Source organism: Hippocampus bargibanti, linkage group LG03 (assembly GCF_051943395.1).
Source record: "Hippocampus bargibanti isolate YZ-2025 linkage group LG03, ASM5194339v1, whole genome shotgun sequence".
NCBI classification, from domain to species: Eukaryota; Metazoa; Chordata; class Actinopteri; order Syngnathiformes; family Syngnathidae; genus Hippocampus; species Hippocampus bargibanti.
Window position 1 is genome coordinate 26,934,345 of NC_142736.1, and position 25,654 is coordinate 26,959,998.

Sequence of the window (25,654 nt, forward strand, 5' to 3'; positions counted from 1 at the left end):
ACTGATCCGAAACTGATCAGGTGTTTGTGCATTTTAACATTGGTTACTTCCATACATTCATTATTTATTGCACCTGCTCTTGGTAGGGTCGCAGTAGGGGCATGACATTCATGCTTTCATACACCAATAATGATAATATGATAGGCTGGCCGCGGTTTCAGAAATGATTTGAAAAAAAAACTTATTAGTCTCCAGTGGATGCCACCGTTGTCTCACTTTTGGACCTGAAGTGCCGACTCTGAGTCTGTCATGATGTAACCAGAAAAGTCTAGAGGTTCGCCGGCATTGAACGTTTGAACATTTCACCAGAAATTTTAAAGAGGAATACAATACAATACAAAACCTGTCAGACAAAACATATTTTACATGACATTGATACACGGCCATCTAATAAGCAAGCACATTGTGGCTGATTTGTTTTTTACGAAAGGGGATATTAATCGAATTCACCTATTTGGCAAGAAAGTGGTGAATGACATGCCTATGTGGCGGCCATGTTGGTGGGGGCAGCATTCCCAGTAATGACAAGGCATGTAAACTGAAAACAAGTCATATTTTGCTCATTTCACCACTGATTCTCATGCGGTTTACAATTGTTTATGGTCAATGATATGACAGTATAACAGTGTTATAAATCTATATTTTGGAGGCAAATTTAATTAGAGATTAGTACATGATTTTTTTGTGGATGTGCAGACATATGTGATGGCAATATAAGATATGTCAACTTCATGCGGTGTTCGGTAAATCTAGCAAAATAGCATTTTTGGGCTTTCATACGCTGACATAGTTTCTTGAATACATGCATTCCCTTCTCCATGTTATGCACCAGGCTGTTGTCAATGTTTATTTAATCTTGGCAGACTCCCACCGAGCTCAGTGTGTGTGTATTGTCAGATAAAGCGGGGCCGTCTTTGGATATCTTTGAAAGTTTCCCGCCGTGTTTCTACTACCGCTTTGCTGCGGCTCGCCAAGTCATTCCGCTCTAGAGTTGGTGTTATTCTTTTCCGACATATCCTCCTCCCTTTCTCCCACTCGGACTGCCCTGTGTTTATTCAGGTGTGTACTCTGGATGCGGGGATGTGGAAAAGGTGGTGGAATACTCACTGGAGCATAGAACTGCTACTCTTTATCACCAATGGGAGAGAATGGCGATAATAAAATGGTACCGTTATCGATGCAACAGCATAAGATATTGACGCTTTGGTGTGGCCAGCCAATTGCAACGGAAATATATGTAGAGAAGCAACTTATTCACTGTCACATTTGTCAATGACATTTGTCATGTCATTTATGGCTTGATGGAATGGCGTTGGAGGTCGAAGTTCAAAGGGAATTGCTGTTTGGAAAGAGGCACATTACATGAGGACTGTAATTAAAGTAATAAACTGCTGTAAAATAAAGTTTTATTTATCTTTTTGATGGTCGTTGATGGCTTATGGAAGGAGAGTCACCTTCCATAAGGACTGTTGGTAACTTAACCTCTGGTTCTGTTCGGTCGTGTGCTTCCGCCGAAGATCACTCCGCCAGCCGTGGTGGGTGTGTATTATGAAAATAGTGCTTATTATAAGGTTTAATTTTCAGAAATTTGACATTTGTAAGACGAAAAGTTTGTAAGATAAGGTGTTTGTAAGTTGAGGTCTCACTGTATTAGTATTATGATTGGCGAAAGACAAATTTCCAGAGTAGTCATTTCCATTTTATCCTTCATGGCCTATTCATATTACCCACTGATGGTAAAAAAAAAACTTTCCAGGTGAACTTAACTCATTGCCTGCCATTCCCGAATTTATTCTTCTGATGAAAGAAGAGAGTCTGTTTCTTGCGCTGCATTGAATATTTATCTAGTCCTAAAACTCAATATTCTGTGGGTCCTGGAATTTGAGTGAAAATGACAAAAACCCTGGACACATTGGAACATGTCTGGCAGTGAATGAGTTACTGTGTCCTCATCATCAACTTTTGAATGGAACCGTTCAGTGTTTCACTCTTAACTCATTCACTGCCATTCACAAATTTTTTCGGGAATTGAAATTAGGATGTTGGGCGCCATTCCAGAATTAGTTTGGGTTTTGTTTTTTCTTGCTTGGGTATCAATAAAGTGCTGGCCAGGCCTCTGGCAATGTTTTCCCTTCCACAAGGGGGGCAGCATTTCCTCTTTTTTCCATGTTAGCGCTTTGTTTTAGCTTCATCTGTTGTTAAAGCGCTAAATAAACCAGTATGTATGTATGTATTGCATTGTATTTTGGACAGCCGCCCTAATTTCAAGCTCATATAATGTCAGACCCATATAATTTAGTAATTAACTGTTTTTTTTCTGATGAAACAAGAGAGTCAAATGTTTCTTACACTGCATTGAATGTTTATGTAGTCCTAAAACTCACAATTATGTGGGTCTTGGAATTTGAGTGAAAATGACAAAAACCCTGGCACTGGAGTGGACGCATTTTGGCATACTTAACAATAGCAGTGGACAGCTGAGAGAACTGGAATGCACGTGCCTCATTACTGTCTGAGCAAAGGCTACTGTAGTGCAGCTTAATTGGCTGGCGGGCCCGCAAGAATCCCACCAGGCTTCACCTCTACACGCGGCGAGATGATTGTTCATGTTTAAGAGATTGCAGCGGGAGGGAATGTTCCACTTCACACACGTTCGTACCTCCCCTGCGCTCTCTGGAAGTTCAGGGTTATTGAGGCCCTGACGCTGTTGCAACCTGCCGTGAGATTGGGTTGTTTTTGGTTCCTCCTCTGCTCAAGCCATCTGGTTGTTGGTTCTCTCTTCGCCGTGTGTTGACAGTTTGGCTGATAATGACCGGGTCTGTCTGACGAGCGTTTGTGTGAGGATTCGTCCTTTCACGGTTAAATCTCAAGGGAAAGTAGTGAGGCACATCATTGAAAGCTTTCATTAACTCATTCACTGCCATTCACAGATTTGCTGTTCTGCCCCCAAACTCTGGAACTCACCTCCTCCCAACGTTCGTAACATCGATTCTCTTCCCACCTTCAAATCCCATCTCAAAACCCACCTATTCTGTGTAGCTCTTTCTCTTGTTTCTATTTATAATTGTATTTTATTTATTGTATTCTATTTGTGATTGTATTTTATTTATCAAATGGTGAGTATAGTTTTTGCTTTTTTGAATGTTGCTGTGCCGATTACCATTTTGTGTTTGGGAGCCTTTTACTGAGCGAGTTGCTTGTTCTGTAGCCACAAAGGGACATATGTCTTCTTGTGCCGGTACCAAGCCCGGATAAATACAGAGGGTTGTGTCAGGAAGGGCATCCGATGTAAAAGCTTGGCCAAAACAAACATGCGGATCAAACCTCTAAAGATGGAGGCCACTGATTTGCTGTGGCGACTCCTTGAAGGGAAAAGCCGAAAGGAAAAGAAGAAGACCTATGCTTGTCTGTGACTGTAAAGTGTCGTTGAGAGCTTTGAAAGGCGCTTAAAAAAACTATTATTATTATTATTGTTATTATTATTATTGTTATTGTTATTGTTATTATTAATTGAAAAAATGACGTAGAGCGCCATTCCCAAATTTGTTCGGGTTTTATTTTTTCATGCTTGGGTGCCGATAAATCCCTGGCCATGGCCCCTGGCAATGTTTTTTCTCCTCCACAAGGGGGAAGCGTTTCCTTTTCTTCCATTTTAGTGCTTTGTTACAACTTCAGCTGTTGTAAAGCGCTACATAAACCAATATGTATGTATTGCATTGTATTTTGGACAGCCACCCTCATTACAAACTCAAATAACTCCAGACCCATATAATTTAGAAATTAACTCTTTTGTTCTGATGAAAGTAGAGAGTCTAAGGTTTCTAACACTGTATTGAATGTTTCTGTAGTCCTAAAACTCAATATTGTGTGGGTCCTGGAATTCAAATGAGTGGACACGTGTTTGCACATCTGGCAGTGAATGAGTTAATATCATGGATTTTGTTTACATTTGCGCTACGTCCTCTCCTTTAAGGCAACGGCAAGAACGTTGAAGTGTTTGTAGTTTGATTCATTTCAAGGAGACATATTTTTTACTTCTGATTTTTTTTTTCCACAGGACGTGTAGCTGCCTCGTTCTCGGGGCATGCACAAACAGAAATGCTGCTCAACTTCTAGCTAGCAGGGGTCATAGAAACATTATTTATATATTAAATTGTTATATTATGAATGGCATTCATATGATTTGTCGTCATCTGCACCCTGAGCATAACCAAATTTACGAGACGCTGCTTTGTGCACTGAATACAAGAAAGGAAATTCCCCAAACAGTTCCCACGATAGCATAAAATTGTCCAAAATGGCCTCCGGTTGTTAATTATGTGTTGACGCTTGTTTCCAGGGAGACAGAGGTGGCGAGCGTGTGCTGCAGAAGAAATGGACCACCTTCCTGAAGGCCCAGCTCCTGTGTTCCCTACCTGATGACGGCTTCCCTTTCAACATCATCCAGGACATGTTTGTTTTGAAGCCCATGGGAGACAGCTGGGAGAGCACCGTCTTCTACGGCGTTTTCACGTCACAATGGTGAGAGACCTGGGACAGGATGAAGTACTGTATTATGAGCCTGGCTGTTAAAACCGAAACAATAAATACTCTACATATGTTGTCTAAGAATGGGAAGTGGATGAATACCGTTTAGTATATATTATATTGTATATATACAGTATTTAGATGGCTAGTTGGATGGATTGGTTTGGGTAGGTGTTTTTTTGGGGTGGGTGGATGGATGGATGGATGGATTGATGGATGTGTGGGTGGATGGTTGGATGGATGGGTGGTTTTGGTGGATGGTTGGATGGATGGGTGGTTTTGGTGGATGGATAGATGGATGTGTTTGGGTGGATGGATAGATGGATGTGCTCATATGGATGGATGGATGGGTGGGTGAATGGTTGAATGGATGGGTGGGTGGTTTTGGTGGATGGATGGATGGATGGAAATGTGGGTGATTTTGGTGGATGGATGGATGGATGCATTGGATGGAAGGATGGATGGATGTGTTCATTTGGATTGGATGAGTGTGTAGTTGGTTGGATGGATGAGTGGCTGGTTTTGGTGGATGGGTGGATGGATGGATATGTTTGGGTGGATGGATGGATGTGCTCATATGGATGGATGGGTGGGTGAGTTTGGGTGGGTGGAGGGTTGGATGGATGGATGGATGGATAGGTGGGTGATTTTGGTGGATGGATGGATGTGTTGGATGGAAAGATGGATGTAATTGGATAAAGAATGAATGTATTCATTTGGATTGGATGAGTGGGTGGTTGGTTGGATGGATGGATGGATGGATATGTTTGGGTGGATGGATGGATGTACTCAGATGGATGGGTGGGTGAGTTTGTTTGGGTGGATGGATGGATGGATGGGTGGTTTTGGTGGATGGATGTGTTTGGGTGGATGGATGGATGTGCTCATATGGATGGATGGGTGGGTTGATGGTTGGATGGTTGGTTGTATGGATGAGTGGGTGGTTTTTATGGATGGATAGATGCGTTGGATGGATGGGTGGGATGTTGGTTGGATGGAATGATGTATGTATGTATGTATGTATGTATGTATGTATGTATGTATGGATGGATGGATATAAAATCTACAGATCTAAAAGATCATCTCCAATATCCCTTACAATGCCACTCAGTCAATACACTACGTGTGTCACAACAGTATTAAACTTGTAACTGTTGGCAGGTACAAAGGCGCGTCGGGCAGCTCCGCAGTTTGTGCCTTCACCATGGCACAGGTGGAGCGGGCCTTCAGTGGGCGCTACCGACAGGTCAACAGGGAGACGCAGCAGTGGTATACATACAACCACCCCGCACCAGAACCACGACCTGGAGCGGTGAGTTGCATCCTCTCCTTTTGGATGAATGCGTATTTAAATGATCTCACGTCTTGTTTCTCCGCCCGTGCAGTGTGTGACCAACCACGCTAGGCAAATGGGAATCCAGTCGTCCTTGCATATGCCTGACAAGGTTTTAAACTTTGTCAAGGACCATTTCCTGATGGATAGCGTAATACGCAGCGCCCCCTTGCTGTTGAAACGCAGCGTACGCTACACGCAGATTGCCGTTCACAAGATCCAGGGAATGGAGAGGGCCTACGACGTGCTCTTCATCGGAACAGGTTGAACAAAAAAAAACAAACACAAACCGGATGTGAATTTCTGAGGACTATTCCAAACTGTAGTACAATTCTGATCAACAGCAGAGTGTCAATTTTACATTTCTAAACAGCTGTCTTAACTCATTCACTGCCAGACAATGTTCAAAAATGTGCCCACTCCAGTGACAGGGTTTTTGTCATTTTCACTCAAATTTCAGGACCCAAAGAATATTGAGTTTTAGCACTACATAAACATTCAATACAGCGTTAGAAACAGACTCTTCTTTCATCAGAAAAAAAAGAGTTAATTCTGAAAAGGACAACCGACGCATCTGGACAAGTTGTGTCCATAATTTGTAAAATTACTTCAAATGACTTCTACTGAGCGTATTTTACAAAGATTCCATGGCATATAGCTATATTTTACGTTTTAAGACTCGCGCTGAATATTCAGGAAGTCTTGTTTTTGAGTTGGTGACGATACCTACCGTGACGTCACGTCTGGAACGCCGCTGACCGAGAAAGTGACACACAATGCATTTTGGGTACTTTGTTTGGTCTGATCCGTGTTGATGGCGTAATTAGAAGAAAAATATAAATAACGTGATGGTGAATCATTGTGTGTTGCACCAAGACTACTATTTGATACTAGCTGACACAAATTCCCAGCAGACAAATCAGCCCATTTCCAATGGAGCTTGGGCGCCATCTTGTGCATTTTCTGGGACTCTACACTGGAGTCCAGACACCTCAAAATGACACGGAAGGACTTCTTTAATCGATTGCAAACATTTATGCTTTCCTCTTCAGAACTATTTGAATCATATTCATAACTGGATGAGTAACAAGAAAGCATCTTCTCCGAATCTGAAGCCATTGTTTTGATTATTGAGCAAGGCAAGACATCTTGGCATCAGACATCACGAACAAGGGGGCGGGACCTTCTGAAACTCTGCATCTCCGAGGTCATTTTGAAGTAGTTTTGGAACACTAAGTCGTTTTTATTGGTGTTTTTCATTTGACTAAAAACATCAGCCTGTGTGTTTTGGGTATTTTAGATGCTCTAAAAGTTTTTTCTGATGTCAGTTAGGAAACAAAAAAATGGTGTCGGTTGTCCTTTAAGTTACATTGTTTTGGCGTTATCTCAGCTTGAAACTGGGGCGGCTGTACAAAATACCATATAATGCATACATATTGATTTACATAGTGGTTTAACAACATCTCAAACCAGAACAAAGCGCTAACATGGACAAAAGGCAAATGCTGCCCCCTCGTGGAAGGGAACAAACATTGCTAGAGGTCTGACCAGCGATTTATCAGCTCCCCCTGCAAGAAAAACAAAAACCCGAACAAATTCGGGAATGCCGCTCCACATTATATTTTCAATTCTTGGGAATGGCAGTGAATGAGTTAATAAGATCTCAGTGGGATCATGATTGTTTTTCTGTTATGCCCAGATGACGGAAAGCTGCACAAGGCCATCAACACCAACGACAAGATGCACATTATCGAAGAGATGGTTCTGTTTGCCGATCCGCAGCCTATCCAACACATCGAACTGGACCCTCAGAGGGTAACCACATTTTACACAACTTTTTTCAATGATAATTTGTTCAAGTCAAAAAAAAAAAAAAAGAACTAAATATACCATCTTGCCCAGAGACATCTCCTCCCCTCTGGGGCCATCTTGCCGCATTTTCTTAAGAGTTATTTGGCCATCTGGAGCAGAGTTTATGATCCTCGCTGGTGTTTTAGCCGCTGCTCAATTTCATTACCTTCCTTTCTTTATGACATAATGGTCTCTTCCCACAGGCCAAAATGGACTCTTATCACAAGATTATGTCATTCTAATAAAGCCAGAGCTACTTTCCCATGTTTTCTGGCCAATGAAAGACAAACAAGATTCGGTAATGTTTGTTTAATATGCCACCGGGATGGGCGGCCTTAATAGAGACTCCATAGCGTGCACGTCATAGCTGGTAAAATGAGTTGAAGACAATATTGCGTGTATGCGTGGTCACCCCCAATTTAACTAACCTACCGGCGTCAAGCAGGAGAGCATCTGGACAGATTTTGTGCTCTATTTAGTTGTGTCCATAATTTGTAAAATGGCTTCAAATGACTTCTACTGAGCGTATTTTAATAAGATTCCACCGCATATAGCTTTATTTTACGTTTTAAGACTCGCTCTGAACGTTCAGGAAGTCTTTTTTTTGAATTGGTAACAAGTCCGTACGTAACGTGATGAAAGGACCGCCCCCTGACCGTAAAAAAGACGCATTGTAGCATCCTTCCATCACGTCAATATATTTTGCTGTACATGTTTGGTCTGAGAACCGTGTTGCACCCCAAAGCCGCCAGAAGAGGGAGTCCAAGCTCCATAAAAGGAATTTATCAGCCTGTGGAAGCGGAGGTGGCCACTGGAGGTAGCCATTTTGTGCCTCTTTTCTGATGATCCATTGTTGCCCCGCTGTTGCCTCAAAATGGCAAGGAATAAATTCTTTAATCGATTGCAAACATGTATGCTTTCCTCTTCAGAACTATTTGAATCATATTCATTATTAATATAATAATTCAATTTTCCCCATTGTGGGACGAATAAAGGAATTCTGATTCTGATAACTGGATGTGTAACAAGAAATAATATTCTCCGAATCTGAAGCCATTGTTTGGATTTTCCAGCAAGGCAAGACGTCTTGGCGTGACGTCACGAACTGGGGGCGGGACTCTCTTTTTTTTTTGCAGATTTTGGACACTTTAAGTCATTTTTATTGGTGTTTTGCATTTGAGTAAAAATATCATACTGCGTGTTTTGGGTATTTTAGATGCTATAAAACGTTTTTCGGATGTCAGTTAAGAAACAAAAAAGTGACGTCGGTTGTACTTTAAGCGTCAGGCCTCACGGAGATATCGCGTGAGCATGACGGTTCTGAAACTCTGAGTTTGAATATCATTTCGGCTGTTCTATTAGTGGAGTTAGCGAGTTTTGCCTGTGCTTTTGTGTATTTTCTTAAAAAGAGTTAAATAAAAAATAAAATAGAAGCATGAAAGTAGGCTATGAGTTCAGTTTCAAGTTTCTCAATGGAGTTTTTATGCTCACAAAATATACAGCAAGAAAAGAACAAAATTCATCATATTTTAATTTTTAGTAAATTGATTTTTGTGAACAAAAATACACGTTTTGAGTTCCTAACTTAACTCCAGGGTTTTTGCCACTGTCACTCCAATTCCAGGAGCCACAGAATATTGAGATTTCAGAAAACATAAACATTCAACGCAGCGTATGAAACCTTAGACGCTCTTCTTTCATCAGAAAAAAAAGTTATATGGGTCTAGAGCAGGGGTGGGCAAACTTTTTGACTCGCGGGCCGCATTGGGTTCTAAAATTTGACAGAGGGGCCGGGCCAGGAGCATTTGGAGGGAGTGTTTGGGCCGGAAATACTCCGAACAAGTTATGTCCATAATTTATAAAATCACTTCAAATGACTTCGACTGAGCGTATTTTACAAAGATTCCACAGCATATAGCTATAGTTTACGTTTTAAGACTTGCGCTGAATATATGAAGTCTTGTTTTCGAGTTGATGACGATCCCCATGTGACGTCACGTTTGGACCGCCCTGACCGAGAAAGCGACATACAATGCATTTTGGGTACTTTGTTTAGTCTGAAAACTTCGTGTTAATCCGTGTTGATGGCGAAATTAGAAGGAAAACACATAAATAACGCCATGGTGAATCGTTGTGTGTTGCACCAAGACAACTATTTGATATTCGCTGACACAAATTCCCAGCTGACAAATCAGCCCATTTCCAACGGAGCTTGGGCGCAATCTTCTGCTTTTTCTGGGTGCTACATTGCTGTCATTGACGGCTCGAATTGATATGGGAGGACTCCTAGAATCAATTGCAAACATTTATGCTTTCCTCTTCAGAAGAACAAGAACAAGAAAACATCTTCTCCGAATCTGAAGCCATTGTTTTGATTCTCGAGCAACCTTCTGAAACTGGCCATTTCCGGATTCATTTTGAAGTCATTTTTATTGGTGTTTTTCATTTAACTAAAAATATCAGCCTGCCTGATTTGGGTATTTTAGATGCTATAAAACGTTTTTCTGATGTCAGTGGGAAACAAAAACAAAAAATGGTGCCGGTTGTCCTTTAAATGTAGTATGTACAAACCTCATAGCACAGTAAAAACACTACAACCCAATTTATTAACTGTCTTTCAAATGTGAAAAATATCCCTGATCAGTTAATAAATTTGTCTCAAGGAATATGCAAGATATGGCATTTACAAACTATTTCGCAGATACTTGGAGGAGGAAATGGAAATAGATTAAAATAACATATGCACTGTGATTTATCAAGATTGCGTCTGATTTTAATAAGTTTCCATCGAAGGGGCAAAGTTAAAGAAATCAACATTTATTGAAAAATGGAATCACTTTCAACATTCAAAACATATTATTACACAACGAAATATTCAAGCTCAATAATACCTACTTGTGTTAAATTCCGCAAAATCATAGATGGTTTGTCCTGACCGCGCGCTCAACAAACTCCTCACTGACGCTCTCGCCTTCACGCGCTAACAAAACACGTGTACCGTCGCCGAGCACACAAACATAGACTACCTGCAGTTGAAATTTGCATACTCGGCTCGGCAGCCAATCAGAAGCCTGCTTCTTTCTTCTGGACTTTCGCAAGCGTTACAAAGTCGTGCAATTGCATGTCATTTTCCAAAATAGATGCACAGAACCTCAAACTAGAAGAAAGATTCAAAAGAAGCTAACAACATATGTGACGCTACAAAACGTAAATTTACATTAAACCGTGACTGTAAAGTGTACGTGAGACTTATGAAAGGGGCTTAGTGGCTCGTAGGAATCAATGCAAACGTTGCATTGTGCACCACAATGACAATCGACTACTGTAGCAAAATTTACAGCCATACGCATTTGCCGTAAATTAAGCAAGGTAGCATTTGTAGTTGGTGCATTCTTGATTTAAAAAAAAACTTTATACTTTGTGACAATGTTTCTTAATGGGATTGGTCTCATTTTGCTTCAAGTTGGGAAAAATGGGGCAGGCAACTTTTCAGTTATCTGCCCTGTTGTTCGCTAGCTTTTTGTCATGAGTTTTAGACACTGTTTGTACTATAATTTGGGCAAGTTCGGCGGGCCGGATTGAAGAGCCTAACGGGCCGTATGTGGCCCGCGGGCCGTAGTTTGCCCATGCCTGGTCTAGAGTAATCTAAGCTTAAAGTGGGGGTGGTTGTACAAAAAGCCAATACTGCCCCCTCGTGGAAGGGAACAAACATTACCAAATGCACTGACCAGTGCTTTATCGCCATCCCCCGTCGGAAAAACCAAAATCCGAACAAATTTAGTAATGGCGCCCCACATCATATTTTCAATTCCTGAATAGATTCAGAAATGGCAGTGAGCGATTTAAAATAAAAACTTAACAAAATATTTACTTATGAAGTGGTGCCTTGAGATATGAGTTGAATTCATTCTGTAATCAAGTCCGTAACTCAAAACACATGCGTCTGAAGTCATTCTTTCAGAATGAAATAAATGGAAATGACTATCAAATATTAGCGATTATATAATTCTACCATAGCACAGGTGTCAAATTTAAGGCCCTGGTTCCTCATTCCTAAATTATATGGGTCTGAATTTATATGAGCTTGAAATGAGGGCGGCTGTCCAAAATACAATGTAATACATACACATTGGTTCATATTGCGCTTTAACAACAGTGGAAGCTGGAACAAAGCGCTTACATGGACAAAAGGAAAATGCTGCCCCCTTGTGAAAAAGAAAAATCATTGCCAGCGGCCATGGCCAGCACTTTATCGGCACCCAAGCATGAAAAAACAAAACCCGAACAAATTCGAGAATGGCGCTCTACGTCACATTTTCAATTTCCCGAATACATTTTTGAATGGCAGCGAATGAGTTAATGTTGGTTTCCTGTTCAGCAGTTTTGTGCCATCCTTGAAGAGTAATATCTATACAAGCCCTTAGCCCTTGGGGGAGAAAAATACAACATGTGGTTTCCTTATTTTTTTTTCTTCAATCCCTTTGTTGTTGGTTCGAATAATCTTTGATGCATGATTTGAAAAGGGAACTATAAATTAAGAGCATGTGTTTTGCACATGTGTTTTGCCCATAGTTGAAAAGGCGTTTTTGTCATGCATGTCGGAAGTTCATGGTTGCATTGATGAAAAAATTGGGAACACCTCCCAACTTTTAAATTGACCATTCCTCCTCAAAATTGTCCATCGCAATGAATAAGAAAAGTTGTCAGTCTAGATTGTGTTTGTGATTTTATACATTTCAATCCTCCTTTGTGCAGGGCCTTCTGTTTGTGTCGTCATACTCGGGCCTGGTGGAGGTGCCCGTGGCCAATTGCTCCAACTACCCAAGCTGCGGCGAGTGCGTCCTATCCAGAGATCCTTACTGCGCCTGGACCGGACGCCTTTGTCGGGATGTTAGAATGGCACCGCCTGACAGGTAGGTCAGCAATGTTGGGATCGCTCGAAATTGTTTGAACACAACGTGCTGTGCAATACTTTGGATAAAATATTGCATCAATAAAACACAGCGTCATAACACAGTGAACCACTCAGGGTGAATGCAACCCATTCCAAGGTATTGTTCAATCAACCTCCAATTTGTTTACAATTTGGAAACCTTCCAATTTGTTTACAATTTGGGAAAAAAATCCTATACAGTATTTTGTTCTTCTTTCTTCTTTATACAAGTACAGTGATACCTCAGTTTACGAACTTAATTGGTTCCCAGAAAGTGTGTGTAAGGCGAAAAGTTCGTCTGCCAAACATTTATTTCCCATAAGAAACCATTAAAAATGAGAATAATCTGTTTCCAGGTCCCCATAAAACAGAATTTTCTACTAAATATGCCTTAAAACTACACAAAATATACCTCTATGTATAATAAATGTGATATTGTATTATAATTAAAGAAATAAACTACTTTATAATATTCGTTTTATTTACCTTGGTGATGGTCGTTGATGACTTGATGAAATGGAGTGGGAGGAGGATGGAGTGAGGGAGTTACTGTTTGGAAGGAGAGTCACCGTCCATAAAGACTTTCTAGCTGGTTTTCATTAATCCAAATCAACAGAAGTTTTTCTACCTCTTCTATTGCCTGAGACTGTTGCTTAGACAACACAGAAACGCCCTTAGCCACACGTAGCAATGTTCACTCGACTTAGCGTACTGGGACGCTAAGTCACACAAATGCACACCTGTTCGTGTTTCTTGATGATCTCCTTCTTCTGCTCGACCATAATTTTGTTTTGTGTCCTCTTCGGCTTAACACTAGCCTGTGGTGGGATCTTTTTCGGTCTGGGATCTTTTTTCCCCAAAACTAGTTTGTATGCCAAGATTCTATTTTCGCGAATTTAATGTTCGTAAAGCGAAAAGTTCATTAGCTAAAGCGTTCGTAAGCCGAGGTATCACTGTAGTGTCGTTAAATTTACATGCTAAGGCTAACGTTGGGGCACACACACACATGGTAGGAATTCCTATTCCGTTCATTTGGTTTGGATGGAAAGTCACTCAAATTAAAGCTGAAAGCGGTACAAGTACACCGGGGACCTTTTATGAGCAATCTGATATCCTGTAGATTGCAAGTTGACTTTAAACTTTTTTTCCTAGTACAGTAACATACAACTTAAGTGGTTCCACAGCCTTTATCAAAACAAACAAAGAAAAAAAACAGGCCAATGGTCATATTATGAACTTCCCCAAGATGCTGTTTCAAAAGAAGGTTGTTCCCTTTTGTCATGTTGAACTGGCACTGTGATTATGCCATTTTAATGAAAGACTTGCGCGAGATGGAAGAGCATCTGCACACAATATGTCACTTCAACTGCAGCTGTGGGTGTTTTCTTTGTGTGTCATGTCTGTATCAGCCATTGGCAGCAAGATGTGGAGGAGGCTGACACTTCGGCAATTTGTAACAGGACGCTCTCAGGCCCGAGATCTGCCCGACCCACAACTACCCGTGAGTGATTTATTTTATTTGTTTATTTTTTTTTTTCGCAAGTGACATTTTGCCACAAAAACACATAAATTGCAAAGACTACATCTTGATGTTGTATCTTCACTTTCATTTCATATCAAATCCTTCATTGGGAAAAGCATCATATAAAGGACAACCGACGTCACTTTTTTGCTTCTTGACTGACATCGGAAAAACGTTTTATAGCATCTAAAATACCCAAAACACGCAGTATGATATTTTTAGTCAAATGCAAAACACCAATAAAAATGACTTAAAGTGTCCAAAATCTGCAAAAAAATTGAGCTGCGAATTGGGCATTTTCAGAAAATCCCGCCCCAGTTTGTGACGTCACGCCAATACGTGTTGCATTGCTTGATAATCAAAACAATGGCTTCAGATTCAGAGAATATGCTTTCTTGTTACACCTCGAGTTATGAATCTGATTCAAATAGTTCTGAAGAGGAAAGCATACATGTTTGCAATCGATTAAAGAATTTATTTTGAGGCAACATTGGGGAGAAACGGATCACCAGAAAAGAGGCACAAAATGGCGACCTCCTGTGGCCATCTCCGTTTCCACAGGCTGATAAATTCATTTTATGGAGCTTGGACGCCCTCTTCTGGCGGCTTTTGGGTGCAACACAAGGTTTTCAGACCAAACAATACAGCAAAATACTTTTTTTCGGTCAGGGGGCGTCGTCACCAACTCAAAAACAAGACTTCCTGAATATTCAGCGCGAGTCTTAAAACGTAAAATATAGCTATATGCGGTGGAATCTTTTTAAAATACGCTCAGTAGAAGTCATTTGAAGCCATTTTACAAATTACGGACACAACTTGTCCGGAGACGTCGGTTGTCCTTTAAGTCACTAATGTTTAGTAAGTTTAATTGTTTTATTTGCTTTTTTTAAGGAAAAAAAATGCTGTCAAATGCCTGTAATAAGTGGTTTGGCTGAGCATTCCTAATATCCAAATGTCTTTTTTTAATGTATTATGATGTCGGTTTACAAGGGTGTCAAACTCATTTTAAAGGTATGTCTTCCCTTGGAGGGCCCTTACAACAGTGAAACAGAATAAATGTTTCATCATTGCATCGTATTATTACTTGTTCACAACAAATTGATAAATTACTGGTTTTGAAATCAGTCAAGGCCACCATTTGTTTCTTATTCATTGAATTTTTATTTGAGAGAGTGTAAAATACCAAATTATTGCAAAATCTCAGCATGGGACTATTTTACATATCGGTACAGATTTCAGCAATGAAATCATGGAAGTTAAGGCACATGATTTGCTTTTGCGGGCCACGTAAAGTGACATGGCGGTCCAGATTTGGCCCCTGCGCTTTAAGTTTGACATTTATGCTGTAGAATTACTGTACTATCTGGCTGGCTATCTGGCTGGTTAGCTATTAGCTATGTATTAGCTAGCTTTGTATATATTTGCCTTACTTCCGGGTTGAGTAAACGCTGGTGCGTGTGGCTGCCACTGCTCACCCACAGAAAAACTTTATCCTGTGACTGTAAAGTGACCTTGAGAGTTTTGGAAGGTGCTTGGAAATGAAATGGATTATTATATAATCGCTAATATTTGATTGTCACTTCTATTTATTTCATCCTGGAAAGATGACTTGAGATGCATGTGTTTTGAGTTACGGGTGTGTTTGCAGGATAATTTCATATCTCATATCTCGAGGCACCACTTTATAAGTATAAGTTTTCAAAAGTTTTTATTTTAACGCATTTCCTGCCATTCCCCAAATTTATTCAGGAATTGAAAATATGATGGGGAGCGCCATTCCCAAATGTGTTTGGGTTTTGGTTTTTCTTGCATGGGGGCTGCTGATAAAGTGCTGGTCAGACCTCTGGGAATGTTTTTCACCTTCCATGAGCGAGTAACATTTGCCTTTTGTCCATGTTAGCACTTTGTTACTGCCTCAGCTGTTGTTAAAGCGCTATATAAATCAATATGTATGTATTGTATTGTATTTTGTACAGCCACCCCCATTTCAAGTTTAGATAACTCCAGACCCATATAATATTAGGAATTAACTCATTCTCATTTTTTTTCTGATGAAAGAAGAGAGTCTATGGTTTCTTCTGCTGCATTGAATGTTTAGGGAGTCCTAAAACTTAATATTCTGTGGGTCCTGCAATTTGAGTGAAAATGACAAAAACCCTGGCACTGGAGTGGACACATTTTCGCTCATTGTCTGGCAGTGAATGAGTTAAAATTCAAAATGTTCTGATGAAAAGAAACAAATGTTTTTCAACCCTTAACATCCTTCAAACACATCTATGATGAACATTTTATTAGTTTAGAATTGCATGCGGGGCAGGATTAAATATGCCCGAGGAGTGATTTTGGTCAACTTCCCCACATTTATTAACATCACGACACCCAAATTTATTTTCGTTTGTGTTCCCTTTTGGGACAGGTGGCTCCCGTTGCCAGCTTATCACAATTCCTACCAACACATTCCGGGTGTTGCCCTGCAAGCTGCGTTCCAACCTGGCCCGGAGGAGGTGGCGTTACAGCGACGGCGCCAGCCAGTCCCTGTACGCCACGCCGGAGGGCAGCCTGGTGGTGGTGGCGCAGGTCGACAAGACTGAGACCTACGAGTGCTGGTCGGAGGAGGAGAGCTTCCGCCAGCTGCTAGCCAACTACTGCGTGAGAGCGGAACCCCGCCAGGAGGGCACCACGGCGACGGCGGGCCACTCGCGGACGCCGCATGTGAGGCTTGAGGAGGTCATGATCCTTCCCGGAGAGTCTCGCTCGCAGCAGATCCACACAAAGACCTACTGGAACGAATTAATTGTGGTGTGCGCGCTGCTCGCCTTCTCCCTCGTCGCCTTCTCCTTGTTCGTCATCTACCGCAACCGCGACCACATGAAGTCGGTGCTTAAGCAGGGCGAGCGCGCCAGCATGCAGCAGAAGAAGCCCAGGATAGCCAGCAAGCCTACCGAGAGCCTGCCGCTCAACGGCAACACCATCCCCGTGTCCACGTCGGACCATAAGGGCTACCAGACTCTCAACGACAACTACATCTGCAGCACGCCCACCAGGGAGTCCTCGCCGGAGAGCAAAAGCTTCTCTGACGCTTCCGACGGGCGACCGCTTAACGTCAAAGAGAGCCACGTGGAGTACTCGCCCACCTGTCCCCGACCCAGAGTGCGGTTAGGCTCGGAGATTAAAGACTCCATCGTGTGAGACCATCCCCGGCGCCTTTTTCATTTTACTCATTGTCTTTGCTTTCAAGCAGCGCGCGGGATGCGAAGGGCAACCCCAGCAAAGGTCGAGGACACGGCAACTGCTCTCCACTAGTTTTAAGTCATTTCTTCATGTCCACTAATTGCATCCGATCAGCGTGCAGAAAGCGGCAAAGCAAGACGGAAGAAGCTCGCTCAGCATTTATGTCTTCAATTCAATTTTCCTTCGACATCTACTACCGCCACGGCCGCATAAAAGCCACCAAATTCAGGTTCAAGAATGACAAAAAAAAACTTTCTCACAAACAGTAAGTGGAGGATGACCGGCGATGAAGACTGTAAGAGATCCTATCAAATCAAAAGGCCTGCAAACAAGCTGACTTGCACTTCCTGAATGTATGGCCGTTCACGCCGTGGACCGTCGGATGGCGAGCGTCAACCCGGAATCGTGCAGGTACTACGACAAGTATTAATATATGGGAGCATGAAGCGGGGGTACAGGTATACTGATCTTATTTTTCCTCCATTGGTCTAAGCTAAGAAAGGACTCCCTTTTTTGGGGGTGGGGGGGGGGGGGTGCCACTGAGCGATTAGCTTGAGCGATTAGCTTGTCGGTATCTTTTCAGAAAACATCTACCGTAAATGGATCACCTTTTCGATAGTTCCAATTTTACACAATTGTTCATATTGTGGTCGACACTGAGATGAGCTGTTCCACCATGGGCTCCGAAACAATAAGAGCTAATGAGAAAGCGCGCGGATGCTAATGCTGGAGCTGGTGCCTGACAGAAATAGTAGAGCAAATGGTCGTGTTGAATCTTTGTCGAACTTGTCGGACGTTTCATCCAACGTGATTAACATGACAAGGAAACAAGTAGAAGAGTTTCCAATCACAATCTACTCTATCATGACCAGACTCTTGGGCTGTGTTCGGAATCATTCACTAATTTCCCTTATCTCAAATAACAGTAAAGGGATTTTTATAGAATGGACTATAGTTAGCATATTATTGTAATATAAACTCCACAAAAAGAAGGCCTGGAACTAAAAATAATAATTTTTGAGGCCATCACTGGGGCTTTTTATGTTTGTTGCTGTTGTATAACTAGCTAGTTAGCCAACCGTTGGATCTTCAATCACAAATATTGAACTCATTTCTTAAATGTTATTTTTTTATGCTGAGTATGTTTTACAAAATGAATACAAACCAAGCACTCTATGTCCATTTGTCGTTTTGTTTTGTGTATTCCATATTTTCTGGAATATAAGGCACACCTTCAACAAATCACATATTAAAAAAAATATTTTCCATACATAAGGTGCACCGCATTATAAGGGGTGCCTTCAATGAATGACATACACTGTATTTTAAAACATTTTCCATATGTACGGCACATCAGTATATGAGACGCATTGTAAGCTTTAGAAAAAATGTTTTCTTTTAGGCACGCTTTATAGTGCAGAAATACACGGTACAGTGATACCTCGGTTTACAAACCCCTTGGTTTACGAACTTTTCGGTTTACAAACGTTAAATTTATGAAAGTTTTACCTTGCTATACAAACTTTTTCGGGATACACACGGAGCTGCCACAATGAGTGATGTCGTTGGCAAACGAGCCTGATCTCCTCACAACAAAATGGCAGCCGGCTTGTTTTGGTTGTCTATTCCCCGCCCCCAGTCGTCGGTTAAAGCTACCTGATTGGTCAATAACGTAGCAGTGGGGGGAGGTGGTTTAAACATTAAAGAGACATACAGACGACAGAGAGAGTGACAAAATGGATAGAAAACAGTGAAATTTGGGCTTGTTTCAACTTTGATAGTTCAAGTGTTACATTTGATAGTTCAAGAGTGTAGACTGCAAGGTTAAAATTCCCATCAATCAAGCTCCACAAATAATCCGCACAAGCCATCTGTACACTTGATGCAAAACGTTATCAACCCAGCTAAACAGAACACAATTGATGAGGAACAAGGTAAAATTATCGCAGAGAAAGCACCTACAAGGGATCATTCCTCAAAATGGTGAAAGAAGAAGGCTACGTTCATCATCAAGTGTTTAATGCTGATGAAACCGGCCACTCCATTCCATCAAGCCATCAATGACCATCACAAAGGTAAATAAAACGACTTTATTATATAGTACAGTTTATTGCTTCAATTATAATACCATATCAGATTTATTATACATAAAATAAGGTATATTTTGCGTCATTTTAAGGCTTAGAAAATTAGAAAGTAGAAAATTATATTTTATGGGGACCTGGGAACGGATTATTTTCATTTTTATGGTTTCCTATGGGAAATTAATTTTGGGGATACACACTTTTCGCCTTACACACTCTGTCTGGGAACCAATTAAGTTTGTAAGCCAAGGTATCACTGTATTTGTTTTCATATCTATTATTTGGTGAAAGCCGTTTAAACAGCACAATAAAATGACCATCTCTATTACGGATAGCCTGATTCCGAACACAGCCTCAACCAGTCCTCTTTTTCTTTGTTGGATTTTTCTTTTTTTTTTTGGGGGGGGGGGGGTGCCCCATGGCATCACGCTGCCTTTCACAGTTCAGCCTTGGCACTGTGACAGACGTGCTGTTAAAGTCATCTTGAGTAACGCTCGATTATAAGATGAGAAAGAAGACACTTTTGGATTTTCTTGTCATGTGTGAAAGTCGGTATGTGTATACCCCGCTTTAATTAACAGAAAGCCAAGGAGTTAAAAACAAATAAATGCATTAAAAAAATATAATAATAATCTTCAGGGTCGCACTGAACCATCTTATGTTCTGTGCCAAAAAAAAAAGCAATTAACTTGCAATAGTGCCATTGTGTTGTGATGACCACTCCCACCATCTTCATTTTAGGATTGCAATGAGCACATAGAGGCTTTTGCTAAAGTCACACAAGTATATTGTGTTGGCGGTTTTTTTTTTTTTATATTTAAACAACAAAAAAAACAGATGGTTGCAGACCACATAGGTAGACGCAAACCAGCAAAACGACACGGCTCTCCTTTACTCTCTACTTCTCTTACAACAATGTATTCAATTGTGCAGACCACAAATCAAAACTAAAATAGAATCATTCTTAGCTAGCACATACAGTAATTAAAAAAAACAGGAATGTCACCTGATTTACTTGTTGCTTTAGCTAGAACCTAAAAACGAGCCCAATGAAAAAGCCTGGTGGCTCTTCGTCTCCTTTACTCTATATTAGGTCACCAGTGAATGCGACTGCCGTATTGGGCCGATATATCCAAATTTTGGTTCAATGAAAATGTCATAAAGTTTCACAGTGACAACTCATGACTTGCAGCAGTCAATCACGGAAAACTATGGGGAGATACGGCAGAAAACAGGAAGTCATCAGACGCATATTGAACAACTGTCTTTTATATTTACTTGGAATTTTGGAAAGACTCAAATGCCCCACATTAAGCAGAGAAAAACTAGATTCGTCAGATGGCAAATATTAAAATTCAAGTCATATTTTTTTAATGGGACGCCACCTGTATGTTCTTTTTTTGAAAATTTGAAACATTTACAAACGTTCTTATTATTTAACTCATTCACTGCTAGACGATGTGCAAAAAATGTGTCCACTCCAGTGCCAGGGTTTTTATCATTGTCACATGAAGTCCGGGACCCACAGAAGTAACTCAAATAGATAGAAGGCAAGCTAGCTAGCTAGCTAATAGGTACAGTAATAATAATAATACATTTCATTGATAAGCGCCTTTCAAAACTCTCAAGGTCACGTTACAGTCACAGGATATTTTTTCTGCGGGTGAGCAGCGGCAGTGAACGCTGGTGCGTGTGGCTGCCGCTGCTCACCCGCAGAAAAAATATCCTGTGACTGTAAAGTGTCCTTGAGAGTTTTGAAAGGCGCTTATCAATGAAATGTATTATTATTCATATTGAGTTTTGGGACTAGATACACATTCAGCAATGGCAGTGAATGAGTTAATAGGTCAGTTTTGTCACATGTAATAATTTAAGGAGTCGATGTAAAGATGGTTTCTGCATGCACATTTTCCATCATCATTGGAGTCCATGTGAAAGCACAAATATTTCTAAGTGTTTGTACAGAATGACACTTTCCACATTAAAATGCAACTACTGAGAAAACGACAAAAAACAGGGACCACCGTGAACTTTCTGTGTACACTATTGAGACTTAAAGGACAACCGACGTCCCCGGACAAGTTGTGTCCATAATTTGTAAAATGGCTTCAAATGACTTCTACTGAGCGTATTTTACAAAGATTCCACCGCATATAGCTATATTTTACATTTTAAGACTCGCGCTGAATATTCAGGAAGTCTTGTTTTTGAGTTGGTGACGAATCCGTACGTGACGTCACTAAAGGAACGCCCCCTGACCGAAAAAAAGGACACATTGTAGCAGTCCTTCCGTCACGTCAATGCATTTTGCTGTGCTTGTTTGGTCTGAAAACGTCATGTTGCACCAAAAAGAGCCAGAAGAGGGCGACCAAGCTCCATATAAGGAATTTATCAGCCTGTGGAAACTGGCTGATTAATTCCTTACAGGGAGCTTGGTCGCCATTTTCTGCCTCTCTTCTGGGACGCTACATTGCAGTCCAGATGCCTCAAAATGACACGGAAGGACTTCTTTAACCGATTGCAAACATGTATGCTTTCCTCTTCAGAACTATTTGAATCATATTCATAACTGGATGTGTAACAAGAAAGCATATTCTCCGAATCTGAAGCCATTGTTTTGATTCTCCAGCAATGCAAGACGTCTTGGCATGACGTCACGAACTGGGGGCGGGACTTAATGAAAATGCCCAATTCGCAGCTCAATTTTTTTGCAGATTTTGGACACTTTAAGTCATTTTTATTGGTGTTTTGAATTTGAATAAAAATATCATACTGCGTGTTTTGGGTATTTTAGATGCGATAAAACATTTTTCTGGTGTCAGTTAACAAACAAAAAAGTGATGTCGGTTGTCCTTTAAGACTTTTTCCAAAGATATACACATCACTGAACTCTAAACTCACCTTATCTGTTCCAGCAGAAAACCTTTCAAACACAGAGTAACCGCCAACTGGCTCTATTCCGACACATCCAGTTGACAAAATGATTGCACAGCGTAAAGCGCAAAAAGTGGTCTGTTTATTTTATTTTTCTCATTTGATTATATCCACTGACTGTGCTTAGTATTATGTGCGTGTGTGAGTTTTTAAGGGATCTTGTGTAATATGTGGTGTAGAGATAAAAATTAACTGTTTGCCCCCCCTCACCCAAATATTTTGCGGCCACAATCAGCTACTACTAATGAGCACACTTCCGTTTGTGGATCAAGCATATTAAAGCAGGAATGCTATTTAGTTTTCATGTTTATTTTGAGTAAAAGCTATGTGTATGGCATATCGCACGATTTAGCAGATGTGTTTTCTTTTTATGTATACCAGTGGTCAGTCGTGGCATGTGAGTGTTATTTTTGCCAATTATTTACCAATCTAAAGTATTGAAAATGGCCCATAGGGCCTATTCTATCGAAGGATACAATGTTATTGGTTGAACAAACCTGATGTTTTGGGTTTCTGCTGAAAAGTGATGATTTTTGACTTATAAGGAGTCTGCCTGACACCAGTGTGATAAATAGGCTACTTAGCCTTGTGCGTTGCTTGAAACAATGGAGTCCTGCTAACTTTAAAAGTCACACTTCAGTTTAAAATGTGCCCAAAATTTGTAAATTGGAACTTAACATACTGCTAATTAAGATTGTATTTTTTTCTAGAACCAGCCAAGCACAAAAATGCTGTGAGCTAACTAAATTTACCCTTAGTCCTGAAGCCTATATCTGATAGTTGCTGCTAGCTCGCTAGCTATTTTAGCGAACAGAAACGGCGATACTACAGTTTATAAACATGACTTCAATTCGGACTCAACATAAATTACTTTAATGTATTGAAGATGAGTGTCGGTAAATTGAGCCTAAACTTGTTGCTTATTAGATTTAACTACTCCAAGCATCTTATATTTGAGCTAAAATTAGCCATTAGCCTGCCATATACAAGCTATATCCTGACACGATCCACTAGTGAGTTAAACTAAGAAATGCCAGTGACACTGCCTCTCATATATGCGCAGGTGACACAATAGTTCAAAAGTTGAAATTAGATATATGTAAAAATGTGCCTGAACTCGCTCTAAGTTAAATATTGTTACTTCTGGAGCGAGCCAAGCCAGCGCTGTATGTGTGATGCGAACAGCTGAGCATGTTTTACTATGCAAATGTGAACATGGGTTATTTTTTTGGGCTATGCGTGTGTAGGTAAAACTAAGAAACCCTAAAAACACCTTCATGGGCAAATAAAGTATGTGTAAAGTGGAAATGAGAAGACTGTTAAAGGACAACCGACACCATTTTTTTTTTGTTTCCTAACTGACATCAGAAAAATGTGTTATGGCATCTAAAATGGAAGAAAACACATAAATAATGCGATGGTGAATCGTTGTGTGTTGCACCAAGACTACTATTTGATACTAGTTGACACAAATTTCCAGCAGACAAATCAGCCCAAATTTACTTACTCCAAATCATTTTTCTCCCTTCAAACAAACTGTCACGCCATTAATCTGTTCCAATCCATATTATTTTAAGCTATCTTTTTTAGAAGACAACAAAACCAAAGTGCATGTAGGGCAATAGACTGCCCTGTCGGTTGTCCTTTATCAAGCCCACTCTTTGAATGAATTAAAAAAATGAACCTCTTTAAAAATAATTAGACGCTGCGAAAATGTCGATTGAATGGAATGAAAAAAAAAAACTCTCGCTAAACTCCAGTTGTTGACGCCAATGCGTTTGTTCACAATGTGCTCCAGTGCATTACTGGCCTTAGTTTTAACCATGCCCAAAATATACCGACGACTAAATAATGAAAAAAAGACATTTGAATGATTGGTACCGGTCCGTGGGTCATTTGGTACCGGGCCGCGCAGAAAGAATAAATAATTGACATAATTTCCGTTTTATCTGAGTCCGAACTATGTTTTATTTTGAAAAATGAAAAATTACCACATTACATCCGTCTATGATTTACTCTTGACGCATGTCAAAACGCTTGTCTAGGTCACGTAGTTATCATTTTATTTTGTTGTATTTATCCGCCGGTCTGTAAAAATATGTTCTGACATTAAACCGGTCCGTGGTGCTAAAAGAGGTTGGGGACCACTGCCCTTTAGGACCTAGAAAAAAATCATCATGAAGGCCCCTGTGAAACTGACTGCATGATCCAATGAATAAATATCCTGCTTTTATATGCTTGATCACCTCATGAAAGTCTAAAAAAAAACGTTATTTTTTATTCTTTACGTGCCATGTCGTACTGTCTGGCATTTACCATTCACAGTGACATGAGTTATGCTGCCATTGATAACGTTATACGCCAATGATAACACTAGGGGCTGTTCAGAATGCTTTTCGTTTCGTTTTATGTTGTTTTGTTTTTGCATACACATGCCTTTTTTGAAGACACAAACTGACATGTACAATTACCATTTGGCCTTAATTGTCGTGCATATTTATTAATGACGAGCTTTTTGTTCTAGAGCAATTACAGCTTGCTTCATTTTGAGTAGCTCGCCAGTGATGCAACAAATACTGTAATGGATGTGAATGTAATGGCCACCTTACAGCTTCTTTATTTTCAGGTTTTTTTTTAAAGGATTTTTGTTGTTTTGTTTTGTTCAAACAGTCCCCCGACACAGATCAGCACAATACAACTAACATTTAATATTCCTTCTTGGCATCATCCAAATAAACGTCATCCAATTAATTGACAAAAAAAAGTAGACAAATGTGGTCTTGCCTGCATGATTCCCTTCTTTTTTTCAGTTATTATTATTATTGTTATTATAATTATTTGTTATGTAAATATTTGTGAACTGTATTTTTTTTTTGTATTCTGGAGATGAATTGTAACTGTTGTTTTTTGTTATAATGTACATAAAAAGCACTTTATTTTAAGTTTTTACGATAAATGAATAAAATCAATGTTTTTGGCAGACACGTGTGAGTAGTTTTTTTTTTTTTTTTTGGCCATATTTTTTTTAATCACAAACGACATTTCTGTAACATTGTGAAAAGAGTATTTTATTATTCTAGGAAATTGTAGTCATCAATTATTGGAGAACAAATGCTCATGCTATTTAACAATTTGTTTTCAGGCAATTCCGACAGCTTGTCCGACCGAGACGAGGAATTGTTGTACGGTATTTATTTTTCAGGCATGTGACCAGAATGGAAACATATGTCATCGTCCAA

At 40.3% G+C, this 25,654-nt stretch overlaps 1 protein-coding gene across 2 annotated transcripts in view; it reads left to right on the top strand.

The window, feature by feature from the left end:
* The window catches only part of LOC148900863 (semaphorin-4B-like), an 89,064-nt gene extending 71,139 nt beyond the window's left edge, over positions 1-17,925 (top strand). For both annotated transcript variants that reach the window (XM_088992876.1, XM_088992875.1), the window contains exons 9-15: positions 4,340-4,521; positions 5,689-5,839; positions 5,913-6,123; positions 7,560-7,675; positions 12,467-12,624; positions 14,054-14,145; positions 16,583-17,925. In XM_088992876.1, the coding sequence (XP_088849002.1) occupies positions 4,340-4,521; positions 5,689-5,839; positions 5,913-6,123; positions 7,560-7,675; positions 12,467-12,624; positions 14,054-14,145; positions 16,583-17,355 (1,683 nt within the window). In that variant the 3' untranslated portion in view covers positions 17,356-17,925. The remainder of the gene's footprint in view (positions 1-4,339; positions 4,522-5,688; positions 5,840-5,912; positions 6,124-7,559; positions 7,676-12,466; positions 12,625-14,053; positions 14,146-16,582) is intronic.
* The last annotated feature ends 7,729 nt before the right edge of the window (positions 17,926-25,654 follow it).